This window comes from Oncorhynchus mykiss, chromosome 28 (assembly GCF_057628025.1).
Source record: "Oncorhynchus mykiss isolate SJ-2025 chromosome 28, ASM5762802v1, whole genome shotgun sequence".
Classification (NCBI taxonomy): domain Eukaryota; kingdom Metazoa; phylum Chordata; class Actinopteri; order Salmoniformes; family Salmonidae; genus Oncorhynchus; species Oncorhynchus mykiss.
Genome location: NC_143049.1, coordinates 11,284,906 through 11,304,005, shown reverse-complemented (window position 1 = coordinate 11,304,005; position 19,100 = coordinate 11,284,906). Strand labels below are relative to the sequence as shown.

Below are 19,100 nucleotides of genomic sequence, written 5' to 3'. Positions count from 1 at the left end.
TGGTAGGCCACACAAGCTCACAGAACGGGACAGCCGAGTGCTGAAGTGCCTAGCGCTGTTGTCAGTTGCAACACTCACGACCAAGTTCCAAACTGTCTCTGGAAGCAACGTGAGCACAATAAATGTTTGTCGACAGCTTCATGAAATGGATTTCCATGGACGAGCAGCCACACACAAGCCTAAGATCACCATGCGCAATGCCAAGCGTCAGCTGGAGTAGTGTAAAGTTTGCCGCAATTGGACTCTGCAGCAGTGGAACTGGAATGACGAATCACGCTTCACCATCTGGCAGTTCAACGGACTAATCTGGGTTTGGCGGATGCCAGGAGAACTCTACCTGACCGAATGCATAGTGCAACTGTAAAGTTTGGTGGATGAGGAATAATGGTCTGGGGCTGTTTTTCATCGTTCAGGCTAGGCACCTTAGTTCCACTGAAGGGAAATCTTAACACTACAGAATACAATGACATTGTAGATGATTCTGTGCTTCCAACTTTGTGGCAACAGTTTGTGGAAGTCCCTTTCCTGTTTCAGCATGACAATGCCCCGTGCACAAAGCGAGGTACATACAGAAATGGTTGCCGACTGCGAGCCAGGCCTAATTGCCCAACATCAGTGCTTGACCTCACTAATGCTCTTGTGGCTGAATGGAAGAAAGTCCCCACACAGAAGTGTTGACGCTGTTATAGCAGCAAAGGGGGGACCAATTCCATATTAATGGCCATGATTTTGGAATGAGATGTTTGACAAGCAGGTGTCCACATACTTCTTGTCATGTAATGTACCTTTTTTTATAATTTATAAATATTATTGATGTATCTTATTTACTTAGAGACCCATGCAGATTTGCGGGAAGGATATACGTGATTATATCAATTCAAATTTTATTAGTCACATGCTCCGAATATAACAGGTTACAGTGAAATGCTTACTTACGAGCCCCTAACCAACAATGCAGTTAAAAAAATACAGATAAGAATAAGAAATAAAAGTAGCAAGTAATTAAAGAGCAGCAGTAAAATAACAATAGCGAGACTATATACAGGGGGATACCGGTACAGAGTCAATGTGCGGGGGCACCGGTTAGTTGAGGTTATATGTACATGTAGGTAGAGTTATTAAAGGGACTATGCATAGATGATAACAACAGAGAGTAACAGTGGTGTAAAAGAGGGGGAGAGGGGGGCAATGCAAATAGTCTGGGTAGCCATTTGATTAGATGTTCAGGGGTCTTATGGCTTGGGGGTAGAAGCTATTTAGAAGCCTCTTGGACCTAGACTTGGCGCTCCGGTACCACTTGCCGTGCGGTAGCAGAGAGAACGGTCTATGACTAGGGTGGCTGGAGTCTTTGACCATTTTTAGGGCCTTCCTCTGATACCACCTGTTATAGAGGTCCTGGAAGGCAGGAATCCTGGCCCCAGTGATGTACTGGGCCGTTCGCACTACCCTCTGTAGTGCCTTGCGGTCAGATGCTGAGCAGTTGCCATACCAGGCAGTGATGCAACCAGTTAGAGGTCGACCGATTCATCGGAATGACCGATTTTTGCCGATATTTTTTTTTTTTTTACACCTTTATTTAATCTTTATTTAACTACGCAAGTCAGTTAAGAACAAATTCTTATTTTCAATGTCGGCCTAGGAACGGTGGGTTAACTGCCTCGTTCAAGGGCAGAACGACAGATTTTCACCTTGTCAGCTCGGGGGATCCAATCTTGCAACCTTACAGTTAACTAGTCCAACGCAATAACGACCTGCCTCTTGTTGCACTCCACAAGGCGACTGACTGCCTGTTACTCGAATGCAGTACGCCAAGGTAAGTTGCTAGCTAGCATTAAACGTATCTTATAAAAAAACTATCAATCAATCATAATCACTAGGTAACTAACTACCCATGGTTGATATTACTAGATATTATTTAGCGTGTCATGCTAAATGCTCAATCATATAATCTGATTGAGCATACAAGTATCTAAGTATCTGACTGAGCGGTGGTAGGCAGAAGCAGGCGCGTAAACATTCATTCAAACAGCACTTTCGTGCATTTTGCCAGCAGCTCTTCAAGCATTGCACTGTTTATGATTTCAAGCATATCAACTCCCGAGATTAGGCTGGTGTAACCGAAGTGAAATGGCTGGCTAGTTAGCTTGCGCTAATAGCGTTTCAAACGTCACTCGCTTGCACTGAGCCTTGGAGTGGTTGTTTCCCTTGCTCTGCATGGGTAACGTTGCTTCGAGGGTGGCTGTTGTCGTTGTGTTGCTGGTTCGAGCCCAGGGAGGAGCGAGGAGAGGGACGGTAGCTATACTGTTACACTGGCACTACTAAAGTGCCTATAAGAACATCCAATAGTCAAAGGTTGATGAAATACAAATGGTATAGAGAGAAATAGTCCTATAATTCCTACAATAACTACAAACTAAAACTTCTTACCTGGGAATATTGAACACTCATGTTAAAAGGAACCACCAGCTTTCATATGTTCTGAGCAAGGAACTTAAACGTTAGCTTTCTTACATGGCACATATTGCACTTTTGCTTTCTTCTCCAACACTTTGTTTTTGCATTATTTAAACCAAATTGAACATGTTTCATTATTTCTTTGAGGCTAAATTGATTTTTATTGATGTATTCTATTAGGTTAAAATAAGTGTTCATTCAGTATTGTTGTAATTGTCATTATTACAAATAAAATAAAATAAATCTGCCGATTTAATAGGTATCGGCTTTTTTGGTCCTCCAATAATCGGTATCGGCGTTGAAAAATCATAATCGGTCGACCTCTAGTCAGGATGCCCTCGATGGTGCAGCTATAGAACCTTTTGAGGATCTGAGAACCCATGCCAAATCTTTTCAGTCTCCTGAGAGGGGATAGGTTTTGTCATGCCCTCTTCACGACTGTCTTGGTGTGCTTGGACCATGTTAGTTTGTTGGTGATGTGGACACAGCCTTCAACCTGCTCCACTACAGCCCTGTCGATGAGAATGGGGGCGTGCTCTGTCCTCCTTTTCCTGTAATCTACAATAATCTCCTTTGTCTTGATCATGTTGAGGGATAGGTTGTTGTCCTGGCACCACCACGCCCAGGTCTCTGACCTCCTCCCTATAGGCTGTTGCGTCGTTGTCGGTGATCTGGCCTACCACTGTTGCGTCATCGGCAAACTTAATGATGGTGTTGGAGTCGTGCCTGGGCATACAGTCATGAGTGAACAGGGAGTACAGGAGGGGACTGAGCATTCATCCCTGAGGGTCCCTGTGTTGAGGACCACCTGGGGGCGGTCTGTCAGGATGTCCAGGATCCAGTTGCAGAGGGAGGTGTTTAGTCCCAGGGTCCTTAGCTTATTGATGAGCTTTGAGGGCACTATGGTGTTGAACGCTCAGCTGTAGGCAATGAATAGCATTCTCACATAGGTATTCCTTTTGTCCAGGTGGGAAAGGACAGCTGTGCTTCCCTTTGTAGTCCGTAATGGTTTGCAAGCCCTGCCACATCCGACGAGCGTCGGAGCCGGTGTAGTACGATTCGATCTTTGCCTGTTTGATGGCTATTCAATCTTGTTTTGTTTTAGGGTGGCATAATGGGGAAGATGTTCAGGAATCCATTTAACTCCTCAACTCAGGTAATCCATTACTGTATAAAAATTACTAGACTGTATGATCAAGTAGGCTTTCATTCTTCTTTATGCTTCAAGTAATGGTATTTATGATGAGATTGATAACATTCCTTCAATCGCAGGATAAGAAGACTGAAGACACATCAAGATCAAGGGACAAACTAATGTCATCTGATAAACATTCCAATGCCAAAGATGTAAGCATTTTAGTAGAATGTCTTTCAGTACTCTTCAATTCTACAATATGGTATCTCAATGCTGAATGTATACTGTTACTTACCTTTTGATAGAGTATATTTTTAATATGGCAACTTAAACAATCAAATAAAAATAAAGAACTGAGTTTGTTACATCATTTATACAACACACACATTCCCAGCAGCCTTTGCTTCTCTCCAACTCCCACAAAAAAAAAAACAGGACCAGAACAGTGAGTGACTGTGTGTGTCCTTGTCAGGTCAAAAGCAATCTTATCCAGAGAGATAGGAAGGAAGGAACTGAAATGCCAGCAGTTGCTCCTAGACCCACTGAAGAGGTAGGCAAACAGATCAAACTGCTCCTCCTCACCTTATGTCTAATTTTATAACTTCTCTGCTAAGGTTGTCTGTCACTTCTCCTCAACAGGAGCTGAAGGGTACAGCCTTACATGACCGACTGAAGAAGAGAGAGATGGGCGACAATCAGGTGCGGTTTACACCAGTCATGTTAATTTGTTGATGTATGTGTAATAACATCTGTATGTAGCGTACCCGTATCTCTGTAAATTAATGCACAGGTTAGTGACTATATTTGTCCTTCTTGCTAATTCAGGCTAACAGGAATATGATCCCGAGAGAGAGGACAGAGAAAACTGCTGAAACTCCTGAGGTTCCTCCCATACCTACAGAAGAGGTGGGCTAGGAAAATTCTGACTGATCGCGATTGATATTCATATCTAAATGATCTGTATCTATCAGTTGTCCTGTGTAATGGTGGCTCATAGGCTGTGTTTAGACAGGCAGCCCAATTCGGATATTTTTTTCACTAATTGCCATTGGTCTTTTGACCATTCAGATCTGAAGTAGGTCTGATGTGAAAAGATCTGATGTGATTGGTCAAAAGTAGATCAGAATTGGGTTGCCTGTCTAAATGCAGCAGTATAGGAGGATTTTGTCTTCTGATTCCAGGAGATTAACATACCAGCCAGACTTGGTCAGCAAAAAAATCAAAAAGACAATCAGGTACACACACACACACACACACACACACACACAACTACCCTTGTGGGAACCTACAATTTATTCCCATTCAAAATCCAATTTTCCTTAACCCCTAAACCTAACCTTAACCGCTAACCCTAACCTTAACCGCTAACCCTAACCTTAACCGCTAAACCTAACCTTAACCTTAACCGCTAACCCTAACCTTAACCCCTAAACCTAACCTTAACCGCTAACCCTAACTCTAACTGTGAGGCTGCCTTTCACTGGCCTCATCACCATTTTAAAATAGTGATGAAGTTTATATTATCTCAAATGCTTAAGTGTATACATGTGTGGTTTGGATAAAGTGCACTAGTCCATTGCCATGCATACCGTAGTTATCCACCAGTTTAGGTGTGCCTCACCTTAATTGTTTTTTAATGAGTTGATTGCTCCAGTTGAGTGCTTAGTTCACCCATGCTTTCAGTCTCCCTGAATAGTAGTTTTAATCATATTCTATTTAATGTAGCTCTGTCTTTGAAACTAAAGTGTAGTTGACCAAATATGGTAATTTAAACTAATTAATGCAATTAACTTAAATCGTGTTTTCCATAGTATTTCCCGGTCTAATTAACAAAGTAACATTCAACTAATTGAATGTACAGTACATTCGCATTGGTTAATCATTATGGGCATTTGTGCTAATGTGTAAATGCTGTCCTTTTCTCATCAACTTGGAGTGTAACACCATTTTACAATATGCTCCATAGCAGTTTGTCTGTTGCGTCCTGTGTGTACAGTCAGTTGAGTTTAGCTGTTCTGGTAGACTCTCTTTAGTCCCAGTAACGGGGAGAGTAAGGCTCTGTTTAGAGCTAGAAATGGGGTAAATCCCTAGTTATGCCGTTTAGCATTTAGGCCTCGGTTTTTGCTGCAGTAGGAACCCTATTGAGGGGCTGAGCTTTAGACTCGCCGTCATCTGTCATTTTTGTGAGTTTTCATATCCTGAATGTTGCTGCTATGGACAACTGTTTGTCAAGCCATGTTTCCTAAAATCCTACATCTGCAATAAATCAAGTGCTATTTTTCTACCACCATGGCTCCTCCTCATTCCCACCTATCACCTCCCTTGGCTACTCTGGGTCCACTATTCTACACTAACCCCTAACCCTAATTGTAACCCTAAACCTAACCCCTGAGCCTAAAATAGACTTTGTCCTTGTGGAAACCTGGGAAATGTCCCCACAAGGGAGAAACTCTTGTTTTACTATCTTTGTGGGAATTTCCGGTACCCACGAAGATAGTAATACAAGCCCACAAGTGAAACACACACAGAGACTCACACACACACACACACACTCTAAGAGAGTGTCATATTTTCTGTAATATGATTTTGCCTGACAATCTATCGGAATGACATTTGTTTGTTGGTTATTTCAGGACCAATCTGATGATCTTAAAGAGGGTGAATCTCTCCTCACTGGGGAAAAGGAGGAGGGAGAAGACAAGGACGGAGAGGTGTTGGTTAACCCTACGGATAGCACAGTTTCCACTAGACCAGTGTTCCTTACTGTGGCCATGCAATCTTGCAAATATCAGGGTTTCGCTTTAATTTAGTTTGTTATTATTCCATTACAAAATGCTGGTATTTTCCAGATTTTCTCACAATGTTTCTCACTTCCCTTTACTTTCCCTTTGAATTCATGTATAATGTTTTATTCTATTGTTCTTAGGCCAAGATGAAAAAACCTAGGCGACACAATCCGTTCATGCCACGCGGTGCAGGAGGCAAGGTAACATGTAAATGAGCTCCCATCATATTGTGTACACTACGTTTCTCTTCCTCCAGGTGTTAACCATAGTTTGTGTCTGGGTTTAAAATATGTACAGTGCTTTCGGAAAGTATTCAAACCCCTTTACTTTTTTTATGTTACAGCCTTATTCTAAAATTGATTAAATAATAAAAAAAATCCTCAGCAATCTACACACAATACCACATAATGACAAAGTGAAAACAGTTTTTTTTTTAAATGTTTGCAAATGTATTAGAAATGAAAAACATATAAACCTTATTTACATAAGTATTCAGACCATTTCCTTTGAGACTTGAAATTGAGCTCCGGTGCATCCTGTTTACATTGATCATCCTTGAGATGTTTTTACAACCTGATTGGAGTCCACCTGTGGTAAATTATATTGATTGGACATGATTTGGAAAGAAAAACACCTGTCTATATAAGGTCCCACAGGTAACAGTGCATGTCAGTGCAAAAAAACAAGCCATGAGGTCGAAGGAATTGTCCGTAGAGCTGCGAGACAGGATAGTGTCGAGGCACAGATCTGGAGAAGTGTACCAAAACATTTCTGCAGCATTGAATGTCCCCAAGAACACAGTGGCCTCCATCATTCTTAATTGGAAGAAGTTTGGAACCACCAAGTCTCTTACTAGAGCTGGCAGCCCGGCCAAACTGAGCAATAGGGGGAGAAGGGCCTTGGTCAGGAACCTGCTGGTCACTCTGACAGAGCTCAGAGTTCATCTGTGGAGATTAGATAACCTTCCAGAAGGACAACCATCTCTGCAACACTCTACCAATCAGGTATTTTATGGTAGAGTGGCCAGACGGAAGCCACTCCTCGGTAAAAGGCACATGACAGCCCTCTTGGAGCTTACCAAAAGGCAACTAAAGACTCTCAGACCACGAGAAACAAGATTCTCTGGTCTGATGAAACAAGATTTAACTTTTTGGCCTGAATGCCAAGCGTCACGTCTGGAGGAAACCTGGCAGCATCCCTACAGTGAAGCATGGTGGTAGCAAAATCATGCTGTGGGGATGTTTTTCAGTGGCAGGGACTGGAAGACTAGTCAGTATCGAGGCAAAGATGAATGGCGCAAAGTACAGAAAGATGTTCCAGAGCTCTCAGGACCTCAGACTGGGGCAAAGGTTTACCTTCCAACAGGACAATGACCTTAAGCAGGGCCTCCCGGGTGGCGCAGTGGTTAAGGGCGCTGTACTGCAGCGCCAGCTGTGCCATCAGTCCCTGGGTTCGCGCCCAGGCTCTGTCGTAACCGGCCGCGACCGGGAGGTCCGTGGGGCGACGCACAATTGGCCTAGCGTCGTCCGGGTTAGGGAGGGCTTGGTCGGTAGAGATGTCCTTGTCTCATCGCGCACCAGCGACTCCTGTGGCGGGCCGGGCGCAGTGCACAACCAAGGTTGCCAGGTGCACGGTTTTAGCCTCCGACACATTGGTGCGGCTGGCTTCCGGGTTGGATGCGCGTTAAGAAGCAGTGCGGCTGGTTGGGTTGTGTATCGGAGGACGCATGACTTTCAACCTTCGTCTCTCCCGAGCCCGTACGTATGAGACAAGATAGTAACTACTACAACAATTGGATACCACGAAATTGGGGAGAAAAAGGGGTAAAAAATTCAACACAGCCAAGACAATGCAGGAGTGGCTTTGGGACAAGTCTCTGAATGTCCTTGATTGGCCCAGCCAGAGCCAGGACTTAAACCTGATCGAACATCGCTGGAGAGTCCTGAAAATAGCTGTGCAGCATCCAACCTGACAGAGCTCTGCAGAGAGAAATGGGGAAATTCCCCAAATACAGGTGTGCCAAGTCTGTAGTGTCATACCCAAGAGGACTCGAGGCTGTAAACGCTGCCAATAAATATTTTATAAATGAGCAAAAATGTCTAAAAACCTGTTTTTGCTTTGTCATTATAGGGGATTGTGTGTGGATTGATGAGGGGAAAAAACAATTGAATCCATTTTAGAATAAGGCGTAACAAAATGTGAGAAAAGTGAAGGGGTATGAATACTTTCCGAAGGCACTATATGTTATGGTTGTGGGAAAACTGTATAATACTGTAGAGTAAAAGTTTTTATATTTGACTACATTTGAAACAGCGCCACTTGCCCCCCTAAGTGCATTTCTTATAGTTTTTGTTTTGAGGAAATAAGTATCCAGCATCATTGTAAAACATCTACTACATTCTCTGCCGTGCAATGATGTCCGAGGGAAAAAAAAGAAAAGTTTGTTGTTTGAGGTAACGTCTTTGTTGTTGTAATATAGCAAACGTATGTGGCAGTTTCACTGCTATGGATTCCACCTTTTAACAGAGTGTCTGTTTCAGGGTAAAGCCATGCCGAAGAAGGTTGAAACCCAGCCGGGAGCTACAGGCAGTGACTCAAAAGAGGTAACTCTACTCCATGATCCTCCTTCTAACACTGTTCTTCCACATACCGGTACCGTTATAATGGATACCTAGGTTTTGTTTTTGTATCTGAAGGCTTGTCTGTCACGGCTGGCAGACTGAAAAGTTGTCCAGGATTGCAAAATGGCCGTCACATTGGCTGATCCATTAGATGACTCGGTTCTTTTTCTAGCCCTTTGACTCCTAACTAAGAACATTATGTTCAAGTGGTGTTTTTTTCTCTCCTGTTCTTTTTCTTTCTTTCTCTACCTACCTAACTGCCACCCACACCACCACTCCCAGATTGCTGTGCCAATTTCTTTACACTGCGGATTAGATTAGATTGCTATGTGCCCAAACTTGTTCCCTTGCTTCCTTGTTCTTTGAACCCAGGAAGATTTTAATGTCCCACTTCTGCAAAACAGCAGAGCTAGTATGCACCATTTCCCTCTTTAATCTGAAATTGTCCACACATTTTCTATTTTCATTTTCGGCCTGTGAATGTGATCTCTGTATCATTCTCCTGTATCCCTCAGTACAATGTTGCTACCATGACAAACATTGTTTTGCCAAGACATATTCTATGTTTCTCTACTGTGTTAAATGTATAGAGTACATAACAGTACATAACAGCATGTATTCATCACCCCCCCCCCTTCCTATCTCAGAATGACGGTGGAAATAAATCTTTATTCGACCAATTGGAGGAATTCCGTGTTAATCCGGCAGAGCCAGAGGAGCAGGTTGGTTGCTGTAAACAATGCTAAATAATGTCAATTTGTACTCTTTAAGATTACTTTTCAAACTTGGTTTCCTCTCACGGACTGCTAACTGCCATCGAGTTTTGCATTTGATTGAAATGGATTTTTGATTGAAAAGTATGGAGTTTCTAAAGTGGCGATTCAAAGCTGACTTAGAGAAATGTCTCTCAGCAGGATATGGATGGCCTGATGGACTGGTGGGGCACAGTGGAGCGTGAGTCCAACACGCATACACACACACACACACACACACTTCATCCAAATGATGCCATTTTTATTTTGCTACAGAGTGGGAAGACATGCCTCAAGAGGATGACTTGACTGAAAAAGAGGAGGCCAAGTAAGTGATGCTATAGTTGGCTCTCACTTTGTGTACAGGCACACACACATACAGAAGAGCCTTGTTATAAAGCCCCTGGGTAAACAGGTAATTCACACGGTAGTAAGCATTGATGATGGTTATATGAACTCGTTTTCCAGGGCGTTTGCAGTGACAGCTGAGAAGGTGCAGAAAGGTATCCGTGTGTTCAACAAGCTGTTCTCAGAGCGTGCAGAGAGCCTGTGGCAGCACGTCATTGACCTGAACAGCATCGCAGATGCCCTCGACTGCTTCAACAAGAAGACCAAGATCGCCCAAATCACTGGCGGCTCCACCAGCGCTGTAGGAGGCGTGTGTACAATTGTAGGCCTCGCCCTGGCCCCTGTCACCATGGGAACCTCCCTGATCATCACAGCGGTGGGACTGAGCGTGGCCACAGCGGGCGGCCTGACCTCAGCCGGAGCTGGACTCTCCAACACGGTCAACAACTCCATGGACCGTAAGAAGGTGGAGGCCATCGTGACGGACTACCAGAAGAAGATGACCGACATCAACAAGTGCATGCTGTTCATCAAGCAAGGGATAGAGAGCCTGCGCAGGTTCGATCTGCTGAAGATGAAGAAGCATGCATACAACCGTGACTTCCCGGGCCTCAACAACATCTATGAGGATGGTGCCATGGCTGGGAAGGCCATCCTCATCAACGCCAACGAGATCATGCGTGTGGTGCAGATAGCCAACGTGGCTGGCAGCACCGCGGCCAGAGCTGTCCAGATTGCCAGCATGGCCACCGGAGTGCTCACCGGCCTCTTTGTGGGCATGGACATCTACTTTGTGGCCAAGGACTCCAAGGAGCTGAAGAAGGGAGCCAAGTCTGAGTTTGCTGCCAAGATCAGGGAGGTGGCGACCCAGCTGCATGATGGACTGGTGGAGCTTAATGGCATACGGGTTGAGCTGCAGTCCACAGATCCAGACAACACCAATGGCACCAACACCCCAGACAGTACCAATAATCGGAAAAAGCTGGACAGTGATGACGACACAGACAATTATAAAACTTCTGACAGCAAAAGCATTGTTGATAACAATACTGCAGATAACAGCCATAAGACCAGCAAAGCCTAAACTGTACTTCATTCCAACCCATCTCTACAACTACACAAACTATCCTGTCAGCATTAAAACGACTTGAAGCCGGAACTCTGAGGATATGATTCATATGTCTCTCTTTGATGACATAGACTGCGCATAGGCAGGTGAAAAGATGACATCACCAGTCACCACTGGCTAGGGTGAAGAATTATTATTAAAACTCTCTGTAATATCTGGGGAAATTATGTTGTACGACAAGCCCATGTCCACATTTTGTAATTGTAGATGTGTGCATTGAGCCTGTCTTGACAACATTATCTACAGTACTTTATGAAAAGTAAGGGTTGTGAGCTAAAGCAATTTGTTCGTGGAGGCAGGAAACTGTTCAGAGATGCAAATTATGAAATGAGGTTACAAAATGTTAAAAATACATTCTCAGGCACATTATTGAAGGGATCATGCTAACAGTCTTTTCCTTAGAGCCAAATGTAAAAACTAAACATAATATTTTCAAGTTCAGCCAAATACGTATTTTGATGGTTTAGATTATTCATTGGCTATGTATTTACAGTATGAAGGGTATGGGTTTAGTCACTATTTGATTCCTAACACTATTGCTTGTTACATTGCTTTGTTTTTTATTTTTAGGTTGGTAGGGGAATATTAGTTCATATTGAAACATTCCGTTTCTTATTAAGTCTAATTTGTATTTTAGATTAGGATTGTATGTTCTATTACTGTTTGAGTGCCTTCCTCATTTATATGATGCCTTTCAAGCACTTTAGGATTATTCTATTTCCCTGTCTCGGGTTAAAACTATAATTTTGATGTCATGGATGGTCAGTCCTTGCATCTTTAGCTCCGTCTATGAATTTGAGAGTGGTTACATATGTCCAGGCTCATCTCTCAGCTTTAACCAAAACAGAGGCAGGGTGGCCAATTTGTTATTGTTTCATATAAGGATTCTAGCTTTAATTCTAGTATTTTTTTGTTGTAATTTTTCATTGGTCAACTTTAGTAGTTCTTTTGTATTTATTTAAAGATATGAAATGTAATAAGTTGCCAATAAACTTTGAAATGTATGTTAACATACAGTTCTTTGAATTCCATCAACAGGGTTGCAGACATTTCCTTCTTTCTGCTGTGTCAATAGGCCTTTTGATATTGTATTTGTTTGACAAATAGCTGAGCTCATTTGTCAAATTGACCTCCATAGTAATGTTTGCTGTGGCAAGGCTGTATATTTTATATTACCTTTATTTAACCTGGCAAGTCAGTTAAGAACAAATTCTTATTTTCAATGATGGCCTAGGAACAGTGGGTTAACTGCCTGTTCAGGGGCAGAACGACCGATTTGTAACTTGTCAGTTCGGGGGTTTGAACTTGCAACCTTCCGGTTACTAGTACAACGCTCTAACCATTAGGCTACCCTGTATGCGCAGCACTTGAAAGGCAAAGGTAAGCGATTGATTTAGTGGCTGCAGGGAAGGGGCAAAGGCAATGTTGTTTTCATTTACTAGCTCTAATTTCTCTAACAAGTCTAGTTCATCCTTGGGAGCAATTTCCAAACGCCTGAAGGTACCACGTTCATCTGTACAAACAATAGTACGCAAGTATAAACACCATGGGACCACGCAGCCGTCATACTGCTCAGGAACGAGATGCGTTCTGTCTCCTAGACTTCGGTGCGAAAAGTGCAAATCAATCACAGAACAATAACAAAGGACCTTGTGAAGATGCTGGAGGAAACCGGTACAAAAGTATCTATATCCACAGTAAAAAGAGTCCTATATCAACATAACCTGAAAGGCCACTCAGCAAGGAAGAAGCCACTGCTCCAAAACCGCCATAAAAAAGCCAGACTATGGTTTGCAACTGCACATGGGGACAAAGATCGTACTTTTTGGAGAAATGTCCTCTGGTCTGATGAAACAAATATAGAACTGTTTGGTCATAATGACCATCGTTATGTTTGAAGGAAAATGGGGGAGGCTTGCAAGCCGAAGAACACCATCCCAACCATGAAGCAAGGGGGTGGCAGTATCATGTTGTTGGGGTGCTTTGCTGCAGGAGGGACTGGTGCACGTCACAAAGTAGATGGCATCATGAGGTAGGAAAATGATGTGGATATATTGAAGCAACATTTCAAGACCTCAGTCAGAAAGTTAAAACTTAGTCGCAAATGGGTCTTCCAAATGGACAATGACCCCAAGCATACATCCAAAGTTGTGGCAAAATTGCTTAGGACAACAAAGTCAAGTTATTGGAGTGGCCATCACAAAGCCCCGACCTCAATCCTATAGAAAATGGGTGGGCAGAGCTGAAAAAGCATGTGTGAGCAAGGAGGCCTACAAACCTGACTCAGTTACACCAGCTCTGTCAGGAGGAATGGAACAAAATTCACCCAACTTATTGTGGAAAGCTTGTGGAAGGCTACTCGAAACGTTTGACCCAAGTTAAACAATTTAAAGGCAATGCTACTAAATACTAATTGAGTGTATGTAAACTTCTGACCCAGTGGGAATGTGATGAAAGAAATAAAAGCTAAAATAAATAATTCTCTCAACTATTATACTGACATTTCACCTTCTTAAAATAAAGTGGTGATCCTAACTGACCACAATCAGGGAATTTTTACTAGGATTACATGTCAGGAATTGTGAAAAACTGAGTTTAAATGTATTTGGCTGAGGTGTATGTAAACTTCCGACTTCAACTGTAACATTGAAGGTTGTGCAATATAACAGCAGTATTTAGACTTAGGGTTGCCACCCATTCGATAAAATACAGAAAGGTTCCGTATTTCACTGAAAGAATAAACGTTTTGCTTTTTCGAAATGATAGTTTCCGGATTTGACCATATTACTGACCAAAGGCTCGTATTTCTGTGTTTATTATATTATAATTAAGTCTATGATTTGATATTTGATAGAGCAGTCTGACTGAGCGGTGGTAGGCAGCAGCAGGCTCGTAGGCATTCATTCAAATTTTACTGCATTTGCAAGCAGCTCTTAGCAATGTCACAGCGCTGTTTATGACTTCAAGCCTATCAACTCCTGAGATTAGGCTGGCAATACTAAAGTGCCTATTAGAACATCCAAAAGTCAAAGGTATATGAAATACAAATGGTATAGAGAGAAATAGTCGACAAGTCATAATTCCTATTATAACTAAAACCTAAAATGTCTTAATAACTGAGAATATTGAAGAACTGAACCACCAGCTCTCATATGTTCTGTGCAAGGAACTTAAACGTTAGCTTTTTTACATGACACATATTGCACTTTTACTTACTTCTCCATCACTGTGCTTTTGCACTATTTAAATCAAATTGAGCATGTTTCATTATTTGAGACTAAATAGATTTATTCATGTATTATATTAAGTTTAAAAAAATGTATTCATTGTTCATTCAGTATTGTTGTAATTTTCATTATTACAAATATATACAGAGGGGCAAAAAAGTATTTAGTCAGCCACCAATTGTGCAAGTTCTCCCACTTAAAAAGATGAGAGGCCTGTAATTTTCATCATAGGTACACTTCAACTATGACAGACAAAATGAGGGGAAAAAAATCCAGAAAATCACATTGTAGGATTTTTAATTTATTTGCAAATTATGGTGGAAAATAAGTATTTGGTCAATAACAAAAGTTTATCTCAATACTTTGTTATATACCCTTTGTTGGCAATGACAGAGGTCAAACGTTTTCTGTAAGTCTTCACAAGGTTTTCACACACTGTTGCTGGTATTTTGGCCCATTCCTCCATGCAGATCTCCTCTAGAGCAGTGATGTTTTGGGGCTGTTGCTGGGCAACACAGACTTTCAACTCCCTCCAAAGATTTTCTATGGGGTTGAGATCTGGAGACTGGCTAGGCCACTTCAGGACCTTGAAATGCTTCTTACGAAGCCACTCCTTCGTTGCCCGGGCGGTGTGTTTGGGATCATTGTCATGCTGAAAGACCCAGCCACGTTTCATCTTCAATGCCCTTGCTGATGCAAGGAGGTTTTCACTCAAAATCTCACGATACATGGCCCCATTCATTCTTTCCTTTACACGGATCAGCCGTCCTGGTCCCTTTGCAGAAAAACAGCCCCAAAGCATGATGTTTCCACCCCCATGCTTCACAGTAAGTATGGTGTTCTTTGGATGCAACTCAGCATTCTTTGTCCTCCAAACATGATGATTAGAATTTTTACCAAAAAGTTATATTTTGGTTTCATCTGACCATATGACATTCTCCCAATCTTCTTCTGGATCATCCAAATGCTCTCTAGCAAACTTCAGACGGGCCTGGACATGTACTGGCTTAAGCAGGGGGACACGTCTGGCACTGCAGGATTCGAGTCCCTGGCGGCGTAGTGTGTTACTGATGGTAGGCTTTGTTACTTTGGTCCCAGCTCTCTGCAGGTCATTCACTAGGTCCCCCTGTGTGGTTCTGGGATTTTTGCTCACCGTTCTTGTGATCATTTTGACCCCACGGGGTGAGATCCTGCGTGGAGCCCCAGATCGAGGGAGATTAGTGATCAGTGGTCTTGTATGTCTTCCATTTCCTAATATTTGCTCCCACAGTTGATTTCTTCAAACCAAGCTGCTTACCTATTGCAGATTCAGTCTTCCCAGCCTGGTGCAGGTCTACAATTTTGTTTCTGGTGTCCTTTGACAGCTCTTTGGTCTTGGCCATAGTGGAGTTTGGAGTGTGACTGTTTGAGGTTGTGGACAGGTGTCTTTTATACTGATAATAAGTTCAAACAGGTGCCATTAATACAGGTAACGAGTGGAGGACAGAGGAGCCTCTTAAAGAAGAAGTTACACGTCTGTGAGAGCCAGAAGTCTTGCTTGTTTGTAGGTGACCAAATACTTATTTTCCCCCATAATTTGCAAATAAATTCATAAAAAATCCTACAATGTGATTTTCTGGATTTTGTTTTCTCATTTTGTCTGTCATAGTTGAAGTGTACCTATGATAAATTACAGGACTCTCATCTTTTTAAGTGGGAGAACTTGCACATTTGGTGGCTAACTAAATACTTGTTTGCCCCACTGTATGTATGTGTGTGTGTGTGTGTGTGTGTGTGTGTATGTATGTGTATATATATATATATATATATATATATACACACACACACATACATACAGTATATATATATGACAGATTAATCGGTATCGGCTTTTTTTGGCCCTCCAATTATCGGTATCGTCATTAAAATCATAATCGGTTGACCTCTAGTCCACAGACCTATGTTTAACAGAACATAGGATCATAAGTACAGCAAAGTTTCTATGGCAGCATCCTCATCACCACTGACCTGGACACTACTGGACTACAGTGCCTTCGGGAAAGTATTCAGATGCCTTGACTTTTTCCACATTTTGTTAGAATACAGTCTTATTCTAAAATTGATAAAATCGTTTTTCTTCATCAATACACACACAATACCCCATAATGACAGCAAAAACAGGTTTTTAGAAATATTTTTGTTGTTGAAATATCACATTTAAATAAGTATTCAAAAAGCACCTTTGGCAGCTATTACAGCCTAGAATCTTGGCTATGATGCTACAAGCTTGGCACACCTGTATTTGGCGAGTTTCTCCCATTCTTCTCTCAGATCCTCTCAAGTTCTGTCAGGTTGGATGGGGAGCATTGCTGCACAGCTATTTTCAGGTCTCTCCAGAGATGTTAGATCGGGTTCAAGTCCGGGCTCTGGCTGGGCAATTCAAGGACATTCAGAGACTTGTCCCGAAGCCAATCCTGCGTTGTCTTAGCTGGGGGCTTAGGGTGAACCTTCGCCCCAGTCTGAGGTCCTGAGCACTCTGGAGTAGGTTCCCATCAAGGATCTCTCTGTACTTTTCTTCATTCATCTTTGCCTCGATCCTGATGAGTCTTCCCAGTCCCTGCCGTTGAAAAACATCCCCCACAGCATGATGCTGCCACCACCATGCTTCACCGTAGGTGTGGTACCAGGTTTCCCCCAGACGTGATGCTTGACATTCAGGCCAAAGAGTTCAATGTTGGTTTCATCAGACCAGAGAATCTTGTTTCTCATGGTTTGAGAGTCTTTAGGTGCCTTTCTGACAAACTCCAAGATGGCTGTCGTACACCTTTTACTGAGGCCTGATTGGTGGAGTGCTGCGGAGATGGTTGTCCTTCTGGAAGGTTCTCCCATCTCTACAGAGGAATGCTAGAGCTCTGTCAGTGTCACCTCCCTGACCAAGGCCCTTCTCCCCCGATTGCTTAGTTTGGCCGTGCGGCCAGCTCTAGGAAGAGACTTGGTGGTTCCAAACCTTTTCCATTTAAGAATGATGGAGGCCACTGTGTTCTTGAGGACCTTCAATGCTGCAGAAATGTTTTGGTACCCTTCTCCAGATCTGTGCCTCGACACAATCCTGTCTCGCAGCTCTACGGACAATTCCTGTGGGACTTTATAAAGACAGGTGTGTGTGCCTTTCCAAATCATGTCCAATCAAGTGAATTTACCACAGGTGGACTCCAATCAAGTTGCAGAAACATCTCAAGGATGATCAATGGAAACAGGATGCACCTGAGCTAAATTTCTAGTCTCATAGCAAAGGGTCTGAATACATATATAAATAAGGTATTTCAGTTTTTTATCTTTTATAAATTTGCAACAATTTCTAAAAACCTGTATTCGCTTCATCATTATGTGGTATAGTCTGTAGATTGCTGAGTACTTTTATTTTTAATCCATTTTAGACTAAGGACGTAAGATAACAAAATGTGGAAAAAGCCAAGGCAATGTATGGGCTCACTGGTTTGTCAACAATACTAGCATTTGATTTACATTTTCCCAGATGGTCTCTCATCTTGGTAGCAACTATGCCCAGCCTTTGAATCATGCAAAAAATGTGAGGAGGATGTTTCAACTGCTGTTAATTTACACTTGAGCTTTTAATCTTGTCTATTAAAATCTCATCTATTTATTTATTCCTGATAAGACCTTTCTTATTGCCAATGTATTTTTGAGACACAATCCATTGTTTAGATGGCAGACAGTGAAACTACAGTTATGAGTCAGTCACATAGGAAACCTAGCTCCTCTGTTACACTGGTCCACGGGTGACCAGGTAACCACGCCCCATTCCCCAGCCTGGTCTCATAGACTACCCGTTACATAGTAAATGTAAATCTGACACTAATTAGTATATGTTACGTTTGGTATGGTTACAGTGAAGGAATACTCTCCTATTTTACTTGTCTGTGACCCACTGAAAACCGGTCAGAGGAATAAGGCAACCTCACACGTTATTGCCAAACAGGGGTATGGACATGGAAATGGTCTGAAAGGTACAGAGAATGGGAGATAATGAATATATATGGATGCAGTAAATACAACAGAATAACTATACATGTAATAACATGGATATAACAGTGCAAAGGAATGGAATAGAATATTGACAGCAATAGCACAACAGTGATAAATATACTGAACAAAAATGAAAACGCAACATGTAAAGTGTTGATCCTATGTCTCATGAGCTGAAATAAAAGAGCCCAGATATTTTCCATACGCACATCCCTGTTAGTGAACATTTTCCCTTTGCCAAGATAATCCATCCACCTGACAGGTGTGGCATATCAATAATCTGATTAAACAGCATGATCATTACACAGGTGCACCTTGTGCAGTTTTGTCACACAACACAATGTCGCAGATGTCTCAAGTTTTGAGGCAGCGTGCAATTGGCATGCTGACTGCAGGAATGTCCACCAGAGCTGTTGCCAGAAAATTGTTTGTTCATTTCCCTACCATAAATGGCCTCCAATGTCATTTTAGAGAATTTGGCTGAGGGGAGGATGGCTCATAATAATCTCTGGAATGGAGCAAATGGAATGGCATCAAACACATGGAACCCATATGTTTGATGTATTTGATACCATTCCACTTATTCCACAACCACTAGCCCATCCTCCCAAATGAAGGTTTC

General features: G+C 42.3%; 1 protein-coding gene across 4 annotated transcripts in view; it reads left to right on the top strand.

Annotated features, from left to right (window-relative positions):
- LOC110508497 (apolipoprotein L6) overlaps window positions 1-12,256 on the top strand; it is a 37,573-nt gene extending 25,317 nt beyond the window's left edge. Inside the window, exons 10-22 of one of the 4 annotated variants that reach the window (XM_021589055.3) lie at window positions 3,560-3,610; window positions 3,727-3,801; window positions 4,062-4,139; window positions 4,229-4,288; window positions 4,415-4,495; window positions 4,771-4,824; window positions 6,223-6,300; window positions 6,516-6,575; window positions 8,916-8,978; window positions 9,644-9,718; window positions 9,911-9,950; window positions 10,025-10,076; window positions 10,217-12,256. In XM_021589055.3, coding sequence (XP_021444730.3) covers window positions 3,560-3,610; window positions 3,727-3,801; window positions 4,062-4,139; window positions 4,229-4,288; window positions 4,415-4,495; window positions 4,771-4,824; window positions 6,223-6,300; window positions 6,516-6,575; window positions 8,916-8,978; window positions 9,644-9,718; window positions 9,911-9,950; window positions 10,025-10,076; window positions 10,217-11,180 — 1,731 coding nt within the window. In that variant the 3' untranslated portion in view covers window positions 11,181-12,256. Of the gene's footprint in view, window positions 1-3,559; window positions 3,611-3,726; window positions 3,802-4,061; window positions 4,140-4,228; window positions 4,289-4,414; window positions 4,496-4,770; window positions 4,825-6,222; window positions 6,301-6,515; window positions 6,576-6,995; window positions 8,829-8,915; window positions 8,979-9,643; window positions 9,719-9,907; window positions 9,951-10,024; window positions 10,077-10,216 lie in introns of those variants that run through there. The other 3 variants (XM_021589054.3, XM_090225349.1, XM_090225348.1) reach the window with 3 other exon arrangements.
- Window positions 12,257-19,100: the final 6,844 nt, after the last annotated feature.